Source organism: Erinaceus europaeus, chromosome 9 (genome assembly GCF_950295315.1).
Source record: "Erinaceus europaeus chromosome 9, mEriEur2.1, whole genome shotgun sequence".
NCBI classification, from domain to species: Eukaryota; Metazoa; Chordata; class Mammalia; order Eulipotyphla; family Erinaceidae; genus Erinaceus; species Erinaceus europaeus.
In genome coordinates this window covers 56,170,553-56,192,896 of record NC_080170.1, presented here as the reverse complement: position 1 = coordinate 56,192,896, position 22,344 = coordinate 56,170,553, and the positions used below count along the sequence as shown (strand labels likewise).

The 22,344-nt window shown below is 44.8% G+C and overlaps 1 protein-coding gene across 2 annotated transcripts in view; it reads right to left on the bottom strand.

Moving 5' to 3' along the window:
- Positions 1-2,086, bottom strand: part of GLRA1 (glycine receptor alpha 1) — a 46,013-nt gene extending 43,927 nt beyond the window's left edge. For both annotated transcript variants that reach the window (XM_007528762.2, XM_007528761.2), the window contains exon 1: positions 1,966-2,086. In XM_007528762.2, coding sequence (XP_007528824.2) covers positions 1,966-2,044 — 79 coding nt within the window. In that variant the 5' untranslated portion in view covers positions 2,045-2,086. The remainder of the gene's footprint in view (positions 1-1,965) is intronic.
- Between the last annotated feature and the right edge of the window lie 20,258 nt (positions 2,087-22,344).

Below are 22,344 nucleotides of genomic sequence, written 5' to 3'. Positions count from 1 at the left end.
TTTGTTTTGAATCCTTGAAGCCTTGGCATCTTTCTTGGCTGTCTTCTCATTGATTCACGAACATGTGTTTCAGACCTTCTGTGCACCCAGTGTGGTGGCATGCACTCGGGTGATTGACACTTGACTACTGGGACAGTGGTGCCTCCTTTCTCCTGACATGCCTTGATCCCTCCCAGGGTGCAGCTCAGGGGAGCCCCTAGGGGTTAATGAGCTGAGTTCTTGAGAGCTGGAGGAGGCCCCAGTGGTCAACATTCCCAGCCTTCTGATTTGATCACCACTGTTCCAAAAAGATGTAAATTAGCTGCTGATGTAGAAGGTTTCACCCCAAACGCCTGACTTGAGGTACATTGGTCTTCTTTTCTCACTCTTCTGCTTCATCAGCTGCCTGGCCACTCAAGGTATCTGCTGTAGTTGTCCTTGGTGGTGGTGGTGGTGGGGGAGGAGATCTAGTTTATGGATTAACAATGGGAGACTAGGTCAGAACTGAGTGTGTATGTGTGTGTGTGTGTGGGGGGGGGATGGTCAGTTGTACTAAGTATAGCTCTCACAGGACTGCCTGGGTGCAGAGCTCTGAGAAGGGGTGGGGGAAGATTGGGGACAGATGGGTATATTAGGAAGCTGCTACCAGCTGTCACATCCCTTGTTTGATCTTGGTCTTGAGCCAGAAGGGGCAGCAAGGAAGGGCATCTAGAGTGAAGAAATAATGAAGCTGGTTGTGAGTCCTTGAAGTGAGACTTCTGAGGAGTACAAGGAGGGACATTGGGCATTTCCAGCAGGCTGCTACCAGAAGGCTGTGCTTGGCAAGTGGAGATGGTTGAAACCCCCCAAGGCATTGTGGTCACAGCAGCCCCTCTTTTTGTGGGTGGAGATCTCACAGGATAATGAGAGCAAAGAGAGCTCTTCAGATAACTGGGTTGGGTTATAAACTGGCCTTTTTCAGAGCATATCTACCTCACAGATACATTTTGTGTGCATGCACATTTTGTGTCTTGGGAAAGAGAAAATTTTGCTTGAATCTCCATTTCTGGATCTTCTCAGAAAGCTGGGTGGTTTGATAGAACAGAACCTGGGACTATTTTGCCACACTTTCCACTACCCCTAATTGCCTTTCTCAATTACTCAATCCCTAAGTATTAGAAACTGTGATTGTGTCTTAACATAGAAAGTTCATAGTGGATGAAATTGAGCTGAAACTTCTTGTTAGACAAATAGAAATGGATCTAATTCTTGGGCAAGAAACACATGAGCCTGTCACCTTGGCCTCTGCCTCTTCCTTTTGGGCATATGGCTGAAGCCCTGGAACTCTGACGTACAGTCTATATACAGCTCCATCACTGCAGAGCAGAGGAACAGACCCAAGACAGAAGAATTCTTGCTAAGCTCAGAGTCTGCCTGGGCTTAAAGCTAAAACTAAACCTACTTACATCTCCCCCCCTTTTTTTTTCTCCTCCAAGGTTTCACTGGTTCTTTGTGCCTACACAAATCCATCTCTCCCAGCAGACCTCCCCCCTTTTTTTTTTTCTTTTCTTTTTTCCAGATAAGAATGAGAAAGAATGACATCAGTGCTCCACCACTTGTGAAGCTTTCCCTTTGCATAGTGCTTCTGTGTGGTGACTGGGTGGTCAAACCCAGGTCTCTGCACACTGTAAAGTACTTGCTTTACTAGGTGAGCTATCTCCTGGTCCCAAAAATTGAATTCTTTTCTCCATAATGCACATTAAACTCTCTGTTCACTTGACTGGAGCCTAGCAAGCAGCTGTTAATTCACATTCCAGACAGCTGGGGGCACTGTTGAATTGAGTGTGAGTCTGGGTTCCTGGGGAAAAGACCAGTGTCTGCCTCCCTGGGTAGAGAGGAGTCTAGGGATTCAATTTCCTGTTTGCCATCTGCACACTATTCCATGCTGTTTGCTCCTGTCATCTAGGGAAGCATACCCCTGGGGATCAGGAGGGAAATTTTCTCTACCTTTGAAATTGGGCCTGATCCTGGCATCGTATCCAGATGTTCTCCCCATTAACTTATCCAGGAAATCTGAGGGAGACATGGGCTTGGGTGCGGAGCGGGCGGCATCAACCTCCTTAGACGCAGCCAGGCTAAGAAGGGAGAGAAGAAAGCAAAAGGTAAGTGGTGGTACTTCTCCACTGTGGTCAAGACACAGTCTGGCTGAGTCCCTGCACATGCTTGGACAGTTCTCAGCCTGTGCAGCAGGCACTGTTCTCTGCAGTGATGTGAGGCCCAGGCTAAGTTGTCTGCTAGCCCAAACACCAGCCAGCATGGGCTCAGCACTTGTCCAGCTGCTGCTCAGACCTGCCTCACCTTGGAACCATGTCCCTGGCAGGGACAGCCACACTGGGCCACTAGGGCCTGTGGAGATAGTGCAGGTTGGCTTCCATACACAGTTGCGACTGCCGGCTAGTATGGCTTGAATGCTGCCTAGAGGTTAAGTTCAGTCCTGTTCCCAGTTTCTCTGTAGAATCAGAGCCACTAATTGAAAAAGAAAGTTTCCAAGTCAAGTAATTTCAGGAACATAAAGTAAATCAGGCCTAGGAGTCCCTGCCTGAGCACTGCTAACTCAAGAAATACTCATTTTAGAAAATGTCTGGTTGGACTTCCAATGCCCATGTCTAGCAGAGAAGCAATTACAGAAGCCAGACTTCCACCTTCTGCACCCCATAATGATCCTGGGTCCATACTCCCAGAGAGATAGAGAATAGGAAAACTACCAGTGGAGGGGATGGGATATGGAACTCTGGTGGTAGGAAATGTGTGGAATTTTACCCCATCTTATCCTATGGTTTTGTTGATATTTTATATTTTTTTATTTTATAAATAAATAAAAAAGAAAATGCCTGGCTAGAAAAAAAAAGAAAGAAAATGCTTGGTTGGATTGGGGCTGGGTGGTGGTGCGCCTGATTAAATGCACATGCTATAATGTACAAGGACCAGGATTTGAGCCCCCAGTCCCCATCTGCAGAGGGAAAATTTTGCTAGCAGTGAAGCAGTATTGCAGTTGTCTCTCTGTCTCTCTCTCTATATATCACCTTCTACTCTCTTGATTTCTGGGTGTCTCTAGCCAATAAATAAAAAAAAAAAGAAAAGGAAATGTCTGTTTGGGAACCTGAGGCACAGCTAGTGGAAGGAAAGCCTGCCACCAAGCATGAAGAGTTGGAGAACTGAGATCTGCCCCCACTCTCTGGCAGAGTGGTTTCAGGCTACATTCAGAGCCAAGAATGAATACTAATGTTCAGGGCCAGTGACCTTCCCCTCTCAGACTCTCAGTTACCTGTGGACTTTAGAAGAGGCAGCATGGAGACTGAAGTGTTGAAGAGCCATCTGAGCTTTTCTTTGGCCAACTGAGTGTTCCTAGTCCTGCAGTTGTAGCTAGGAGACTGCTGGGAGCTAGCAGTCCTACAGTGGCAAACGCTAGAAGAAGAAGTCCTACAGTGTCTACTGTAGGGCTGGAGGGGTGCATGAACTGGTGTGTGTGTGTGTGGTGTGTGGTGTGTGGTGTGTGGTGTGTGGTGTGTGGTGTGTGGTGTGTGGTGTGTGGTGTGTGGTGTGTGTGTGTGTGTGTGTGTGTGTATCAGTGGGAGCTTCTGACACCTACCCAAGTAGGACAGCAAGTTCCCCAAGCTCTGTATTCAAATTCTCTGTTCTTCACTTGACTGTTTTTCCCATCTTGTTGGTTATAACTGTTGAAGCGGTCACCTCTAAGCAAGGACTCTGAATCTCTGTTCACCCTGACTGCTTCCTGAAGACCCCTGTTCTGGCTCACACACACCTGCAGGCCATGTCCTGGTGCTCTGCCTGTGTCTCTGAGCCGCCTCTAGGCAGAGCCAGGGCTTCCTCCCAAACTTGCTCCAACTTCAGAGTCCCACCTGGAATCAGCATGTTCCCAGCCTCCAGGACTGGAAGCTTCACAACCAGCTTATTGTGTCCTTGTCCCTTCTCCTCTAATACCCGGTTACTTGGTACCTTCTGTTATCGTCTGAGTTACTAGTGCTAGTCTTAAGATCAGAGATCACGATGATTTAATTTATTGTTTATTTATTCTTTCAATCTCCTCCTGTGTCATCATGGTGTTTCTCACATAATTGGTGCTCAGTAATTGCACTGTGAAAATGAATGAATAACATGCTACTCGCATTAGTCTGGCTTATAGGGTAGTCATACAAATTCAAATATGAATTAGCCAGTTTAAAATGATTAGACTATTTTCACCAGTAATGAAGAATACTGGTAGCAATCCAGTATTCATTTGAAGATTCAAGTGGTATTCCTGATTTATTTAGAAATCATGATCAGTAATTAGAACACTTCATTCCTATCTGAATGAGTGCATGTTGATTGACTCATTGGAATGTGGGTCTTTGAATGTTGTGTGATGAAGGCAGGTTTCTAAGTGACTATGGTTTTACTACTCCGAGCTGCTTTTTCATTTGAATAAGATGAGAGAGAGACAGAGAGGAGGAAACACTACAACACTGGACCTTCCTCCAGTGTCATAGCATGTCCAATGTGGTATAGAATCCAGGTTGCAAGTATGACAAGACATGCTTCTTACTCAGTAAACACACTCTCTCTTTCTCTTTCTGTTTTTTTTTAGTGCAACAATAGGGAGCATGTGCAGTACTAGAGTACTGCTGAATGGCCTCTCTGGTCCAATTTATTATTATTATTATTATTTTGAGAGGCAGGAGAGAGGGAGAGACAGAGAGAGGAGAAATACCACAGCACTGTTCTATCATGTTTAGAGCTCTCTGGTGCTGTCCGGAATGCTCCCATGTGGTGTGAAACTTGAGACCAGGCTGTCACATGTGGCAAGGGGAGCACTACCAGGTGCTCTGACCCCCTCTGAACTGTAATTGCCACATGTCAAATGAGCTTTTATAAAAGGAATGATGGGACCAGGCGGTGGCACACCTGGCCGAGTGCACATGTTACAGTGTACAAGGACCCAGGTTCAAGCCCCTGGTCCCCACCTGCAGGGGAAAGCTTTGCGAGTGGTGAAGTGGGGCTGCAGGTGTTTCTCTGTCTCTCTCCCTCTCTATCTCACCCTTCTCTCTACATTTCTGGATGTTTCTATGCAGTAAATAAAATAAAGATAATTAAAAAATAAGCAAACAAACAAAAACCAAAAGGAATGCAGGGTAAAAAAAAATACCTAGGCCAGCTCTTAAGATATAGTAGAGTCTCTGTATATCATCTTGCTCTTGCATTGCAATGTGGTGTGTGTGTATGTTTGGGGTGTGGGCTTCCTCTCTCCCCCTGCTGCTGCTTTCTGTTCTGGGTACCTCATGCAGCTGGACAGTGCTGCTGGTGTCTCTGTTCCTCAGCATTAGTGGTGCAGTCCTCACTTTTCCCCTGCAGCCCTGACGATGCTGCCAGGGCCTCTGGTGTGAGCAGGAGGACCCCAGGCAAGCAGGTGGTGACTCATGACCTTGCTGCCATTGTAATTCACTGCAGAACCTCTCCTAGAGTGGTGGTGAGGAATCTTCCATTATCTCTTGTTTTCTCTCCAGCCCCTCATCAGGGATAATCTGATTTGGGAGCACCCCCATCCCCCCCAGGGCCACTAGACCACAACCATCTCTTGGCCCTCAGGCTCTTTCATAAGCCTCAATCCTATTAAGTGGTGTAGTGAGAGAATGGACTTGCCCTCAGTGACCCACTACCGCTTGCTGTTAGCAAGCAAAATGCTATTAATACTGGGTCTTCCCCAGAGCTGCTGCGGAGTCCTGCTAGCTGGAGTTTACAGTACACTACAGACTGGCTACCTGGTCACAGGCTCAGGAAACCCCTGGCAGGGTGAGTGGAGCTAGAAGAATGAAAACTCAGAGAAGGTCAACACCTGCATTCAGGCCACACAGCATAGCACTCAACAGGAGAGGGGCTCAGGACCCAGCTTTCCAGGTGCTGTCTCACCCCACTTTACAACATGTGGGAACATCTTTCACTTGTGAAGAGTCTCAGTCATTATGGTTGCTATTTTTACTATTTGTCTTTAAAGCTTGTTCTGCTTCATTAGATCTAAGAAAATAAAGATCTGTCCAATGTACATCAAACCCAATACTCTCAACACTGAGCCTGCCATGCTCACAAGTGAAGGGGAGAGAGCTGTGCATGACCAAACAGCCCTCTGGCTTTTCAAGTCATTGGCAGCAGAATCCTCTTCTGCAGTATAGTCCCTCTCTCACAGGTCCTGTGTGAGTGGGTCTCAGGCTTGTCCTACACAGCATCTGCCCTGATTCAGACCTCTCCCCACTGCCCACCTCATATTTCCACTGCATTGTCCCCACTTAGAAAGCCTCAGACTTTTCCACACACAAGTGGCCAATGAGCACTGCCTGCCGTAACAAGTACATTGAATTCAGAACCCAAGGAGGAGAATCCACTTCTGGAAGCCCATTGCTAACTACCACTACCCAAGGCCAGGCCTCCAGGCTGTAGAAAAAGCTGGAGTGTTGAAGAGGGTGAGAGATCTTTCCTATATAATGAGAGGGTTAGAAGGAATTGATTCAATAATAATTCAGTGTCATTGTTAAGTCACCTAAACTCATACCTGTATCTTACTGTCCCACTACCTAGTTCCCCATGTTTTTTTTTTTTTTTTTTTTGGTCAAATTTAAAACCTTTGTTTTAATGTTGAAAGAGCAAGGCCTGGGGCCAGGTGTTGTTGCACCTAGTTAAGTGCATATGTTACCATGTGAGAGGACCTGGGCTCAATCCTCCATCCCCCACCTGCTGGAGGTGGGGAAGCTTTGTTAGTGGTCAGGCAGTTCTGTAGGTCTCTCTCCTGCTGGGAAATTGTGCAGATGCAGTCACATCTGCCATGTTGTCCCCTCAGGCTACTGCTTGTTCCCGGGAGAGTTGGGACATTCTCGGAGTGCCTGTTTCGCCATGTTGTGCCCTCAGGGCATTGTATATTCCCCCCCCCCCCCCCCCCCCCCCCCCGCGCTATTTGGAGTGCTTTGGTCACTCCTCCCCCCTCCCATTCTCACAAGAGTTATTATCCTATCCTGGAGTGCTATGGTTACTCCTCCCCCTTCCCATTCTTGCGAAAGCTGCTCCTATAAAAGCCCTTCTTCTTCCGCACCTTGTTCTCTTGCCAGCGCTTCACTTTGGTGTTCAGATGCAGGAAAGGTTACTGCGTGAGGCGGCCATTTTTGCTACCTCCACATGGCCCAACCTGCTTCTCTAGCACCCAACTCTGAGGTGCCAGCGCAAATAAAGATTTGTGTTCCCTCTTCGCTCCGGACCTCCTCTCTCTCTTCTCTGTGGCCTGCACAACAACACTCTCCCACTCTCTATCTTCCCTGCCCTCTCAAATTCTCTCTGTTCTACCATATAAATAAACAAGAAGAGAAAGATCCAGGAATTGCTTTTGGTGATCTGGAATGGTGCTGCCTGTGTGTAGACAGCACAGTCTGCATAGGGCTATTCGGTGGCTCCTCTGGAGAGCCTGGGCTCTGCCAGTATATGATAAAGGGCATGGGGGCAAGTAGGGGGTCTGTTAGGCGGAAGCCTTCATGAGTGAGAAGCTGGGGATCAAGCCAGCACTGAAACACCAGATTTTTGGGATTTGCTGACCCTGTAAAAGTCTTTGGAAATGATGCAAATTGTTTCAGGGATTACTGAAATGTAATGTGGTGAATCAGACTCGGTTTAGATGGTTATGATTAATAGCACTTTTCAGAAGGCAGTGTGGTCTGCTGGGAGGGCATCTGAGCCTTGATGTGGGGGGCTTATGGTGATAGCCATACCAGCATATAGGTCACTTTCTGCCACCTTCCAGTGAGGGAATTTGTCACTCTGGGGAACTTTGACTGCTCAGGGAGCCCCAATTTTACTCCAAATGGCAGAGACTTGCCAAGGTCCAGGAGGGGTGACACAAGGACTAAGTCAAGTGGGATGTTGGGGGCTTCAGAAAAATTACGTGCATGTGTGACTTTCAGTTTCCTAAGATAAAAATAGAGACTAGAATAATCTCTGAGTCTTCTGGCCCCAGATCATGATTTTCCAGTCTATAGTCATCCTTCTTCCTTTTCATAATCTGATCTCAGGATCAGAGTTGCCTGAGTTCCCTACAGGATTGGGCGTGTGTTCCTGCCTTATTTCTTCCCCATCAGCTCAAGGTTTCTTTCCAGTGAAACAACCTGTTTCTCAGCAATTCACTGGGAGACAGGCCAGATCAATGCTCAGATTCTTATTCTTCAGCTGCAGTATCAATTGGAAATAGGGAATCAATAGGGAGCTGTCTGTCTTGATTCAGATGAGCTGCAGTTGGTGATGCATCTGGGAGAAACACTCTCAACTCCATTTGGTGGCACCACATCCCAGGAGCTGGCCAAAGGGGGTTTGTGGGCAGGATTCTGTTCACCTCTGACAGTAAAGTTAGGAAGTTAGTGATCTGAGGGTGGACTAGCAGAGGGCAAGATGGGCACCTGGAGGCTGAGGCTGACCCAGGAGGGACCCACAGGGCTGGTGAGAAAGGGGTTGTATATCGGGATCTGTCAAGAGGCTTGACAGAGAATGTGGCTTTTCTCACAGGGCTGGCCTGGCACAGCAAGGGGAGTTGTGTGTTTTGGATGGCAGGCACAGCATGTGTGAAGTCTAGAGGAGACAGAAGATATAGAGAACTAGAAGCTTGTTGTGTGGCTGGGAGGTGGGGGGGAGGAGGGAAGGAGAGAATGAAAAAGAAAGGGAAAAGGGAGGACAATGATAAGATGTGAGTCTATCATAGCAATGGACTTCTCATCAGTGTGAAGGGACATGGACAGACAGGCCTATGGTGACAGAAAAACTCCCCATGTGGGCAGTTTATGCCCCTTGGTGCCTAGTTTGTGTCATTAAGGTGGGTGTTAAGGGAGGATGACTCCCTCCTGGATCCTTTGCTGTAAAAACAGACTTTGCTGATTTCTCAGCTATTCTCTGCTCAACTGAACATGACCTGGGCAAGTTGGAAAGGGGCCTGCATAGACCATCTGGGCTGGGGCACCTGAGGGTCTTCTGGCTCTAGCTTGGATTTTTAAAAAATTTTCTTTATTGGGGAATTAATGTTTTACATTCAACAGTAAATACAATAGTTTGTATATGTATAACATCCCCCAGTTTCCCAAATAACAATACAGCCCCCACTAGGTCCTCTGTCATCCTTCTAGGACCTGTATTCTCCCCTCCAAACCACCCCCACCCCAGAGTCTTTTACTTTGGTGCAATACGCCAATTCCATTTCAGGTTCTACTTGTGTGTTGTTGCTTTTTTTTCTGATCTTGTTTTTCAACTTCTGCCTGAGAGTGAGATCATCCCATATTCATCCTGTTCATTCTGTTTCTGACTTATTTCACTTAACATGAATTTTTCAAGGTCCATCCAAGATAGGCTGAAAACGGTGAAGTCACCATTTTTTACAGCTGAGTAGTATTCCATTGTGTATATATACCACAACTTGCTCAGCCACTCATCTGTTGTTGGACACCTGGGTTGCTTCCAGGTTTTGGTTATTACAATTGTGCTGCTAAGAGCATATGTGTACACAGATGTTTTTGAATGGGTGTGTTGGGTTCCTTAGGATATATCCCCAGGAGAGGAATTATGGGATCATAGGGTAGGTCCATTTCTAGCCTTCTGAGAGTTCTCCAGACTGTTCTCCACAGAGATTGGACCAATTTACATTCCCACCAGCAGTGTAGGAGGGTTCCTTTGACCCCACACCCTCTCCAGCATTTGCTGCTGTTACCTTTTCTGATGTATGACATTCTCACAGGAGTGAAGTGGTGTCTCATTGTTGTCTTTATTTGTATTTCTCTGACAGTCAGAGGCTTGTAGCATTTTTTTCATGTATTTCTCAGCCTTTTGGATCTCTTCTGTGGTTAATATTCTCTCCATGTCCTCCCCCGATTTTCAGATGGGGTTATTTGTTGTCTTGTTGTTGAGTTTGGCAAACTCTTTATATATGTTGGTTATTAAACTCTTGTCTGATGTATGGCATATAAAGATCTTCTCCCATTCTGTGAGGGGTCTCTTGGTTTGGGTAGTGGTTTCTTTTGCTGTGAAGAAGCTTTTTAATTTGAAGTAGTCCTCCTAGTAGTCCTGACTATTCCTGCAATTCAGTCCAAATAGGTTTATACTTGCCTTAGTCTTCTTTGTAATTGGATTTGTTTCATTGAAGATGTCTTTAAAATGTATGCGGAAAAGAGTTCTGCCAATATTTTCCTCTAAGTATCTGATAATTTCTGGTCTAACATCCAAGTCCTTGATCCACTTGGAATTTACTTTTGTATTTGGTGAAATACAGTGGTTCAGTTTCATTCTTCTGCATTTTTCAAACCATTGTTTCCAACACCATTTAATAGTCTGGGCCCCTTTGTCAAAGATTAGATGTCCATAGGTGTGGGGGCTCACTTTTGGGCTCTCACTTTTATTCCACTGGTCAGTGTGTCTATTCATGTTCCAGTACTAAGCAGTTTTGATGACAATGGCCCTATAATACAATTTGAGATCTGGGAATGTGATGCCTCCAGTTCTGTTCTTTTTCTCAAGATTGTTTTGGCAATTCTAGGTCTTTTCTGGTTCCAGATAAACATTGTAGCATTTGTTCTGCTTTCCTAAAAAATGTGGTTGGGATTTTGATAGGGAGCATTAAATTTGTAGATGGCTCTGGGTAGTATATTCATTCTGATGATGTTAATTCTTCCAACCCAGGAACATGGAATATCTTTCCACTTCCTTGTGTCTTTTTCAATTTCCTTGAGTAGTGACTCATAATTTCCAGTATACAAGTCTTTCACTTCTTTGGTTAGGTTTACTCCTAGATATTTTATTGTTTTTGTTGCTATAGTAAAAGGAATTGATTTCTGGATTTCGTCTTCCTCTAACTTAGTGTTTGCATAGAGGAATGCCACTGACTTTTGAATGTTAATTTTGTAGCCTGACACCTTACTGTATTTCCCAATGATTTCCAAAAGCTTCTTGCTGGATTCCTTAGGTTTTTCTGTGTATACTATCATGTCATCTGCAAATAGGGAGAGTTTGACTTGTTCTCTTCCAGTCTGTATGCCTTTAATTCCTTGCTCCTGCCTGATTGCTATGGCAAGAACTTCCAACACTGTGTTGAATAGTAATGGTGATAATGGGCAGCCCTGTCTAGTACCTGATCTGAGTGGAAATGCTTCCAGTTTTTCACCATTGAGTATGATGTTGGCTGTAGGTTTGCTATATATAGACTCCACTATCTTCAGGAATTTTCCAACTATTCCCATTTTTTGTAGTGTTTTGATCATAGACGGATGTTGGATTTTGTCAAAGGTTTCCTCTGCATCAATTGATATGACCATGTGGTTTTTGGTCTTGCTTTTGTTGATGTGGTGGATCACATTGATTGATTTACATATATTAAACCAACCTTGCATGCCTGGGATAAACCCCACTTGGTCATGATGAACAATCTTTTTGATATACTGCTGTATCCAGTTGGCTAGAGTTTTGTTCAATATTTTGCATGTATGTTCATCAGAGATATTGGTCTGTAGTTTTCTTTTTTGGTTGTGTCCCTGTCTGCTTTTGGTATCAAAGTGATGTTGGCTTCATAGAAGCTGGCAGGGAGTATTCCAGTGTCTTCAATCTTCTGGAAGACTTTTAAAAGTAGAGGTATTAGTTCTTCTTTGAAGGTTTTGTAGAATTCATTTGTAAAACCATCTGGTCCAGGACTTTTATTTTGGGGAGATTTTTGACAGCTGTTTCAATTTCATTAGCTGTGATGGGCCTGTTCATGTTATCGACTTCCTCTTTACTTAGTTTTGTAAGTTGGTAGGTATCTAGGAAATCATCCATTTCTTCCAGGTTTTCTACCTTGGTGGCATATAGTTGTTCATAGAAGACTCGCATGATATGTTGAATTTCTGCAGTGTCTGTTGTGATATCTCCTCTTTCATTTACTATCCGATTTATTTGGGTCTTCTCCCTTTTTTGTTTTGTGAGTCTGGCTAAAGGTTTGTTGATTTTGTTCACTCTTTCGATTAAGCAACATTTACTTTCATTGATCTTTTGTATGGTCTTCTTATTCTCAATGTTACTGATTTCTGCCCTAACTTTAGTGACTTCTGTCCTTCTGGTTGCTTTAGGGTTCCTTTGTTGTTGTTCTTCTTATAGGTCTTTAAGATGTGCCATCAGGCTATTTATTTGTGCTTTTTCTTGTTTCCTAATGTGTGCTTATATAGCTATGAACTTCCCTCTCAGTACTGCCTTAGCTGTGTCCCTAATATTTTGATAGCTTGTGTCTTCATTTTTATTGAATTCTCAAAACATTTTGATTTCTTCCTTTATTTCCTCTTTGACCCAGACGTTGTTAAGAAGTGTACTGTTGAGCTTCCACATTTTGGGACTGTTACTAATCTTTTGTTGATTGTTAAGTGTTAGTTTCATTCCACTGTGGTCTGAGAAGATGCTTGGGATGATTTCAATGCTCTTGAATTTTCTGATGCTGTCTTTGTGGCCTAACATATGGTCTATCCTTGAGAATGACCCGTGTGGATTTGAGTAAAATGTGTATTCCAGTTTCTTGGGATGAATGACTCTGAAAATGTCCAATAGTTCTAGTTTATCTATCTCTTCATTTAGCTCCCTTATGTCTTTATTGATTTTCTGCCTGGATGATCTGTAAAGTTGAGAGAGTGGGGTGTTGAAGTCCCCTACTATTACTGTGCTGCTGTTAATATATTGCTGTAGCTCTTTCAGTAGACGTTTGATGTATTTAGATGGCTTCTCATGGGGTACATAGATGTTAATAATTGTTAAGTCCTCTTGATTGACTGATCCTCTGAGCATTAAGTGGTGTCCATTCCTATCTTTTTAAATCTTATCTATTTTAAAGTCTATTGTGTCAAATATGAGAATAGCTGTTCCTGCCCTTTTTTGTGGGCCATTTGTTTGTATGATAGTTTTCCATCCTTTCACTTTAAGTCTATGTTTGTCTTGTTGAGTTAGGTGGGTTTCCTGTAGACAGCATATTGTTGGGTTGTATTTTCTGATCCATCTTCCTACACTGTGTCTTTTAATAGGTGAATTCAGGCCATTGACATTTATTGATATCAAAGATTGAAGATATTTTATTCTTGTAGATTTTTAGAGTGTTCTCATATATGACCTATTTATGGTGGTCTGACTGTTTATAGAAGACCTTTCAGAACTTCTTTCGGGGCAGGCTTGGTGATAGTTGAGTCCTTCAACTGTTGCTTGTCTGAGAAGGTTTTGATGCCTCCATCTAGTCTGAATGACAGTCTAGCAGAATATAGTATTCTTGGCTGAAAGCCTTTCTCATTGAGCACTCGATAGATATCTTGCCATTCTCTTCTGGCCTGGATTGTTTGTGTGGAGAAGTCTGCTGCTAATCTTATGGGTTTTCCTTTGTAGGTGACTCTTTGTTTTTCTCTTGCAGCCTTCAGGATCCTTTCTTTATCCTTATTCCTTTCCATTCTAAATATGATGTGTCTTGAAGTATGGGTTAATTCTGTTTGGGATCCTCTGGGCTTCTTGAATCTTTATGTGTTTGATGTTGTCTAGACTAGAGAAGTTTTCAGCTATTATGGCCTTTCTTCCTCTCCCTCTATTTCTTCCTCTGGTAAGCCAATAATGTGTATATTGTTTCTTTTGAAGTCATCCCATAGGACTCTATTGTTGTTTTCAGCATCTCTTAATCTCTTTTTGAGATCTCTTACTTCTTTTTTAGTTGTCTCTAATTCATCCTCGATCTTGCTAATTCTGTCTTCAGCCTCATAGATTCTATTCTCTCTGCCCTCTAATGTTTTCTGCAGTTCATCTATTTTGTTACCCTGTTCTGCTACTGTTTTAGCTTGTTCAGCTAGTTGTGTTCTTAGTTCAGCTATTTCAGCTTTCAACTCTCTAATAACCTTGAGATAATTAGTGTTTTCTTTCATAGTCTCATTTGTTGTTCCTGTATTTCTGATTACAATTTTTTCAAACTCTTTACTCACTTCTGTGATTATTTTTTTAGCTAGTGTTTGGATGTTGACCTCATTATTTTGTGCTTCACCCTCTGGGGGCTTTTAGCTGGACTCTTGTCCTGGTTCATTTCTCCATTATTTCTTCTTGTTGTTTTAACTATTTTATATATTATGTTATGAGTTCCCTCTCTCAGTACTTTTCAAATTACTGATCACTATTGCCTGGATCGACTTTGTCTAAGTAAGATAATTAAAGGGTTCACAGTGGTGGAAGTTAACAGTTGTTTAACTAGTATTTTAATCCCTGAGTTGGAGCTCAGTGGTTTCAAAGCCTCTTTTTTTTTTCTTCCCTGTAGGCTATGGGAGCCTGAGGGCTTTTAAACTACAAGTAGGCTTCTTAGCTTAATCATTCACTCCTGACCAAGAGATAAAGTAGGGTGTGGCGGAGATACTACAGTGGTTATGCAAAGAGACTTTCACAGCTCCTCAGCTATGCCACGAGGTATAGGACTTCTCCTGAGTTTCCTGGTTAGATCTCTGTCTCCTGTTGTCCCTCCCTGCTGCTGCTCCAGACTCTGAGGGCAGTAGCAATGGAGACCCAGAGTTGCACTTGGTGAGTCTCCGGGGAGTCCTCTCCTCCCCTCAGCTGTCCCCTTGTTGGTGGAACAGACTGGAGGTGGTGTCTCAACTTCTTCTTCTAGCGTTTGCCCTTCTTCCGTAGCCAGTCAACAGCATCAGGTTGAGCCTGATGTAAAGTTTCGAGACCTCCTTTGAATCTGGAGAGGTGGCAGTCATTGACTATGTGGGTCATAGTCTGTCTGTAGCCGCAGGGGCAGTTTGGGTTGTCTCTGGCTCCCCAGCGATGGAACATAGCGGCACACCGGCCATGGCCTGTTCGATAGCAATTGAGGAGGACCCAATCATAACGTGCTAGGTCAAAGCTGGGTTGACGCTTACAGGGGTCTGTGATAAGGTGTTTGTTCTTTACCTTAGCTGACTGCCAACTCTGTTTCCAAGAGCCTGGAACAGAGAAGTTCATGTAGGCATAGGGGACCAGATTGGGTGATGAGACGTCAAGCGTTGGACAGGGTGGGCGAAGATATCCGCGTATATTGGCAGGTCCGGTCGAGCATAGACGTGCGAAATGAACTTAGATGATGCCGCATCCCGACGAATATCTGGCGGGGCGATGTTGCTAAGAACTGGCAGCCATGGAACCGGGGTGGAACGGATGGTTCCAGAAATTATCCTCATGGAGGTATATAATTGTCTCAACTGACAAACTGTCAGACTGTTACCAGCCACTTAATCTCTCCTAATCTCTTCTCTCTGTCACCAGCCACAAGTGTTTACACTCACCGATGACCTGGGGGTTCCTGTAGTCATTCCAGTCCTGTCTTGTTTAGGTCCCAGGTGGTCTCCTTTGGTGTTCCTAGTTGATCTGGGAGAGGAGAGAAGAGAAAGACTTCTGCTGCTGCTTGTAGCCCCGCCTCCGGAAGTCTCCCGGATTTTCTTCTTCTTTTTTTTAATATAAAATTGGCTCTTTTTAATTAATCTATTCATTCCCTTTTGTTGCCCTTGTTGTTTTATTGTTGTAGTTATTATTGACATCGTTGTTGTTGGATAAGACAGAAATAAATGGAAAGAGGAGGGTAAGACAGAGAGGGGGAGAGAATGACAGACACCTGCAGACCTTCTTTACCGGCTGTGAAGAGACTTCCCTGCAGGTGGGGAGCTGGGGTCTCGAAATGGGATCCTTCCACCGGTCCTGGCACTTTGTGCCATGTGCGCTTAACCCACTGCACTACCACCCGACTCCCTAGCTTGGATTTTCTGTGTGGTCTCTGGTGGACTCTTCTTCTCAGATGGCCTTCTGTTCCTCCTCCTAGGAAGTGGCAGTTGGAGGTTAGATTGCACTAATAAACCTTGAGTTCTGCTGGTGGATGTCTGACACTTGTGACTCCTCTTGCTCTAATGACCACTGACTCTAATGATGCAAGAAGAACCTGCTATACCTGCAAGCACATAGACAGATAGGCCTCTGGTGACATAAAAACTCCCCAAGTGAGCAGTCTGAAACCCTTGGTGCCTGGCAGGCAGTGCCCATCAGCAGCCACGTGCTGTGAATGACCTTTGCCATTCACTGCTGACAGTTCAGCAGATGGAATTGATTAGGTACAAAGATTGTCATAAGAGGTTGCCAACTGATTTAACAGGTGTCATCATGCCACTGAGCAGTTTTGGGAAGAAGCAGTGCTTGATAGGGAGGTGGTGGTTCTTTCTTTCCTTCCTTCCTTCCTTCTTTCTTTCCTTCCTTCCTTCCTTCCTTCCCTTCTTCATGATCACTGAAGCTTCACTGCTCCAAGATATCTTTTTCATAGCCATGTTTTACAAACCATGTTTTTTTTTTTTTCTCACAAAAACAAAGAGACAGAGGGAGAGAGGGAAAGACACTATAGTACCAAAGCTTCCTCCAGTGTCTTGGGGGCTGGGCTAGAATCTTGGTCATTTGCACAACAAAGCAGACAGACTATCCAGGTGAGCTATCTTCCTGGCCCAAAGTGTCTTGAGGTGTGTTTCTTCCTATCTCTCTTTCAATCCTCCTCCTCCTCCTTCTCCTCCTCTCTCTCTTTCTCCCTTCCTTTCTTCCTCCCTCTCTCCCTCCCTCCTCTCTCTTTTTCTCCCTTCCTTCCTTCCTCCCTCTCTCCCTCCTTCCTTTCCTTTCTTTCTCTCTCTTTTTTTCTAATTTTAGCCTTTATGCACTTTTAGAAAAACCCAACACTTGTGACTGTCAGCACTGCATATTTGGGGAGGAAACTTTTTGCTTTCTGCTATTTCCACTGTCTGTCTCTGGAGAGGGATGGCAAGGTGCTAGACCTGGGAACACTTGGCTTGGCTTCTCTGCAGAGGTGGTTGAGGGAGGTTCATACTCCTTTTCACCTTCAGATTTGTTTATTATACATGAGAGTTTCACATGAGGTGAGAGAGACAGAGACAGAGGGACAGAGGGAGAGAGAGAGAGAGAGAGAGAGAGAGAGAGAGAGAGAAGCCAGAGCACCATTCTAGTACATGCAACACCAGGAATTGAACCAAAAACCTCAGAGCTATTTCCTGGCTTTCAAATCTGGTTGCCTCAGGGCCTCACTCAGTGTTCTGTCCCTGGCTCTGACATTTGGGGCTTAGGGACTATTGTGCAGTGTGATGTAGGTTGAGCTGCCTCCCTCTGCTTGGGTTGCAGCCTCAGGTCAACATCTGGTACCCACTCCCAGCTGTGCAATTCTGATTTGATTTGACTGCAGTAAGGGGCTTAGGCAAGGCAAGGCAGCATTCTGGTGTGGTATTCCCCTCACTCCCTGCTCTGCTAAGCACCCTAGCAGAATCCCACAGATGACATGTCTGAGCCCATTTCCTGCCAGGGTTTCTTCTTCCTGTCCTACCTTCCACAGCTCCATCATCTTTCAGAAGGAAGCCCTCTTGGGGGTGAATTCAGTGTGGAGTATGAATCCCTTATCCTGGGTCCTTGAGATTCCCTCTGCTGCATGGCTCCAGTCTGTTCCCCTGTGACCATCCTCCATGGACTCCTTACTTTAGCTTGTGAATTCTTTCTGCACACCTGGCAGCATCTGTGGGATATGGTGCTCACAACACCGTGACCACTGATTCCTACTTTGTGGCCATACCTCTATTGGGTCCTGGCATATATCATAGCACCTTTGATCCAGTCTACCAGGGCAGCTTCTCTGCTGACTGTCATAGAACTCACTCCACCTTCTGCTCTTGTCTTCTCATTTTCTTTCTAGTTAACCTTGTTATTATTATTTTTTTTGTCTGGTGGCAAGAAAGAATACACATTGTGTCTCTGCTTATCCACACCCCCCTTGACCCTGGACCCCAGAAGCCTGAGAGGTAGGAGAGTTTGTCCATGTCAAAAGTGAGGATGTTCAGGCTTAAGGAGCACATGGCTTGATGGGCTAACACTGACATACCCTCTTGTGAGTATCATCATGCTGCTTTTCTCTCTTCTCACCTCTCCTAACTATGTGCGTGTCAAAGCTGGATCAGCACAGTCCTTAATGTTTTCTAGTCCAGCCTCAGCCCTGTGGTCACTCTCACACAGAGTCGGGGCCTCCAGGTGCTGTGCAGACAGGACCAGAGAGAATGAGTTTTTCACAAATGCAGCTCTGTGATGCCCAGAGGATGCCACATGGCCTGGGCTTAGTAGGTATATGTTGTGGGGTGAAGTCCATATACCTGGCCTCCTAGGGAAACAGAACTCAGCCCCACAGGGCCTTGCTATCTATGATATGATTTGATGAAGGCCTGAAGTGCATATTCTGGCCCTAATAGTGTGTGGGAGCCAGTTCTCTTCTGCGCATCAGCCAGTGACCATGGAGGAGGGGGGAGATGGGCCACCCCGGGGGTCCTGGGGACACTGCTGATGAGGGTGAGTGTGCAGAGAGAAAACACGACCACTCTGGGAGAAGCTTCAGGGAGACATCTTGTTTATTTGGGTTACAATCAGGTAGATATACCCAAGGGTTAGGAAAAGGTTAAGATAATCATTAAGCTACACACACAATACAGGGTTAAGTCTTGACCTATCAGATGTTTAGTTACCATATAAGGTCTGGTCATGAGCTCACCATGCATATGTAGGCTTCTCTCTAAAGGTAAATCACAAGCACCTCAGGGCAGGGGGAAAGAGAGCATTTAAGCAAGACAAGGATATTTACAGTGGGTTTCAGCTGGCCATATACGGTAATTTATTGGCCTCATTCAACAGGAACAAGGAAGTATGTGCAAGAAGGCTCCTAGTCTGGAAAACTCCATCCATCTTAAGGTCATAGGGTCAAGTGGGAACCTGTCTAGCGCCTCTCCTGTGAGAAGGGGTCTTGGGGTTGACCCTCTCAGACTCTCATGGAGATAATGGTCTATCCCAGACAGTGGGCCTTTCTTCACAGTAGTGCAGTTAGTTTTAGGAAACACCCAGTGGCCTCTAGGCAAGTAGGAAGCCACCCCTCCCAAGGCCAGCCTCAGTCACACCTGTCTTTGTGTAAGCCCCACGTCTCTCCCCTGGGTCACTGGCTATATTGGGTTGTTGGAAAAGTAGTGACATTTCTTTTTTTTTTTTTTCTTCCTGTTTTTCTGTGCCAAAATGCATTGTCCCTTTTCCAACCACCCAATAATTCTACTGCATCCATCTCACTTTGCCCTCACTGTCCCTCTGTGTCTCACTTGGGGAAATGTCCCTGTGCCCCTGACCTTCAGTGTAATCCCACAATTGCTTCCATTCTGGGTACTGAGTACCCCCTGAGTGAGTTACAGTGTGAGGAAGAAGGGCCTGTACAGAGGCTGGAGCACTATCCAGACGAGTGTGCTGTGTTATTAGACCTCAACGTGGGCAGGCACACCATCCCCTCAGCCTGGCCTGGCTGTCTCTCCAGTCAGGAATCTCACTGTAAAGCACTCACTGCAGAGACTGGAGTGCAGGGCTCTAGTCAGAGTGTTCTGGGGGAAAAGGCAGTATTGATCAGCAATGTTGGCCACTAGAAATTGCAAAGACTTCTAGTATCAAAGAGGAGGAAAGAGGAAAAGGATAAAAATGGATAATGGTGAGAGCCACCATTCGAGTCTTCCTGGTGTAGGGCTGGGACATCACATGTGCTTAACCGACAAGTCCACATTGTCACCTCCTTCTGAGGTAAATGAGGAGGTAGTGTGTGTGTTTGCAGAGGGTTAGAAGAAGTCCCACTGCTGTATCTCCACAGAGCCTGCCCGCCTGCCTGCCCACCAGTCAGCATGTTCTAAAGCCCTACTGTTAACTGCTCTTCTGAATGAAAGTGACTTGCAGAGTTACTGTGAGGAGCTGCCTGGTACATGTATGTGTATTTATCTACATGGCTCTTTGGAAGCCTGAGAAGTGAGCAATTAATGCCCCTCCCCATTGGAATATGTGCTCCCTTGCTCACAAGATACTCTAGGAGACAAGGCAATTACAGACTCTTCTCTGCCCCGAGACTAATGCCACCCATGCCAGTATCTCCCTGTGTCAGGGTGGGGGCAGGGTGGGGCTGCCAGAGACCTCAGTTAAAGGAGGCCCACTTATCTTAATCAAAACTGCTTGGTACTGAAACACATTGATCAGTGGAATAGAATTGAGAGCCCAGAAATCAGCCCCCACAACCATGGATATTTAATCTTTGACAGAAGTACCCAGACTATTAAATGGAGAAAAGATAGTCTCTTCAACAAATGGTGTTGGAAAAATTGAGTTGAAACATGCAGAAGAATGAAACTGAACCACTATATTTCACTAGACACAAAAGTAAAGTCCAAATGGGTCAAGGACTTGGATGTTAGACCAGAAACTATCAAATAGTTAGAGGAAAATATTGGCAGAGCTCTTTTCCATCTAAAATTTAAAGGCATCTTCAATGATACAAATCCAATTGCATGGAAGACTAAAACAAAAGTAAACCAATAGGACTACATCAAATTGAAAAGCTTCTGCACAGCAAAAGAAACCATGACCTAAACAAGGAGACCCCTTACAGACTGGGAAATCTTTACATGCCATACATCAATCAAGAGGGTAATAACCAAAATATATAAAGAGCTTGCCAAACTCAACAACAAGAAAACCAATGACCACATCCAAAAATGGGGAGATGATATGAACTGAATATTCTCCAAAGAAGATAGCTCCAAGTCATTGGTTGTCAGAGAAATGCAAATAAAGACAACAATGAGATGCTACTTCACTCCTGTGAGAATGTCATACATCAGAAATGATAGCAACAACAAATGCTGGAGAGGTTGTGGGGGCAAAAGAACTCTCCTCACTGCTGGTGGGAATGTAAGTTAGTTAGTCCAACCCCTGTGGAGAGCCATCTGGAGAACTCTCAGGAGACTTGAAGCGGACCTACCCTATGACCCTGCAATTCCTCTCCTGGGGATATATCCTAAGGAACCAAACACACCCATCCAAAAGGATCTTTGTTTACCTATGTTCATAGCAGCATAATTTGATAAATGGCTTAGTAGATCACAATAGAATCACAATAGAGGACTACTCAGCTATTACTACTACTATCACAATAGAATACTACTCAGCTATTACCTTCTTCACCTCTTCTTGGTTGGAACTTGAAGGAATCATATTAAGTGAGATAAGCTAGAAGGAGAAGAATGAGTATAGTGTGATCCCATTCATAGACAAAAGTTGAGAAATAAGAATAGAAGGGAAAAACACAAAGTAGAACTGGAACTAGATTTGGTATGTTGCACCAAAGTAAAGGACTGAGGGAGGGTTGGTGGTGCACTTGGTTGCGCGCACATGTTACAATGTGCAAGGACCCAGGTTTGAGTCCCTGATTCCCACCTGCAGGGGCAAAGCTTCAGGTGTGGTGAAGAAGTGCTGCAGCTCTCTCTCTCTCCCTATCACCGCATTCCCTCTCAATTTCTGACTGTCTTTATCCAATAAATAAATAAAGATAATAAAATAATAATAATAAGAAAGGACTCTGGTGTGTGTGTGTGTGTATGTGAAGTGTTCAGGTCCTGGAACATGATGATGGAGGAGGGCCATCAGGTGGGAGGGTTAGAGTGTTATTTGGAGAACTGAGAAAAGGTACATTTGTACCAACTACTGTTGCATTTTACTGTCAATTGGAAACCATTAATCCCCCCAATAAAGAAAAAGAAAAGAAGAGAGAGAGAGAGAGAGTAGGAGGCCCACTCTGGTCTAGAGTGGCAGAGCAGGGCCTGAGCAGATCTCTAGCCCTGTGGGTGTCTTCTGCTTAGCCACTGAGCCTTCTTCATATACAGGAGACTATGGGCACCCCTACGAGACTCTTGATTATGTCATGCCCTCCCCTACTGTCTTCCTACCTTCCTTCCTTCCTTCCTTCCTTTTTTCCTTCCTTCCTTCCTTCCTTCCTTCCTTCCTTCCTTCCTTCCATCCATCCTTCTTTCCTTCTTCCTTTCCTTTCTTCCATCCTCCTTCCCTCCCTTCCTTCCTTCCTTCCTCTCTCTCTCTCTCTCTCTCTCTCTCTCTCTCTCTCTCTTCTTTCTTTCTTTCTTTCTTTCTTTCTTTCTTTCTTTCTTTCTTTCTTTCAGGTAGAGAAAGCAGAAAGAGAGTGAAAGAGCCCATATCACCAAAGCTTCTTTCAGTGCCGTGGCCACTGAGTGTGAACCTGGTTGTACACACGGGAAAGAAGTACACTATCCTTTTGCTAGCCCTTAAGTCATCTATCAGAAAGTCTTTTTTTTTTTTTTTTTTTTTGCCTCCAGCGTTATCCCTGGGGCTTGGTGCTTGCACCATGAATCCACTACTCCTGGAGGCTTTTTTTTTTTCTTCCCATTTTTGTTGCCCTTGTTGTTG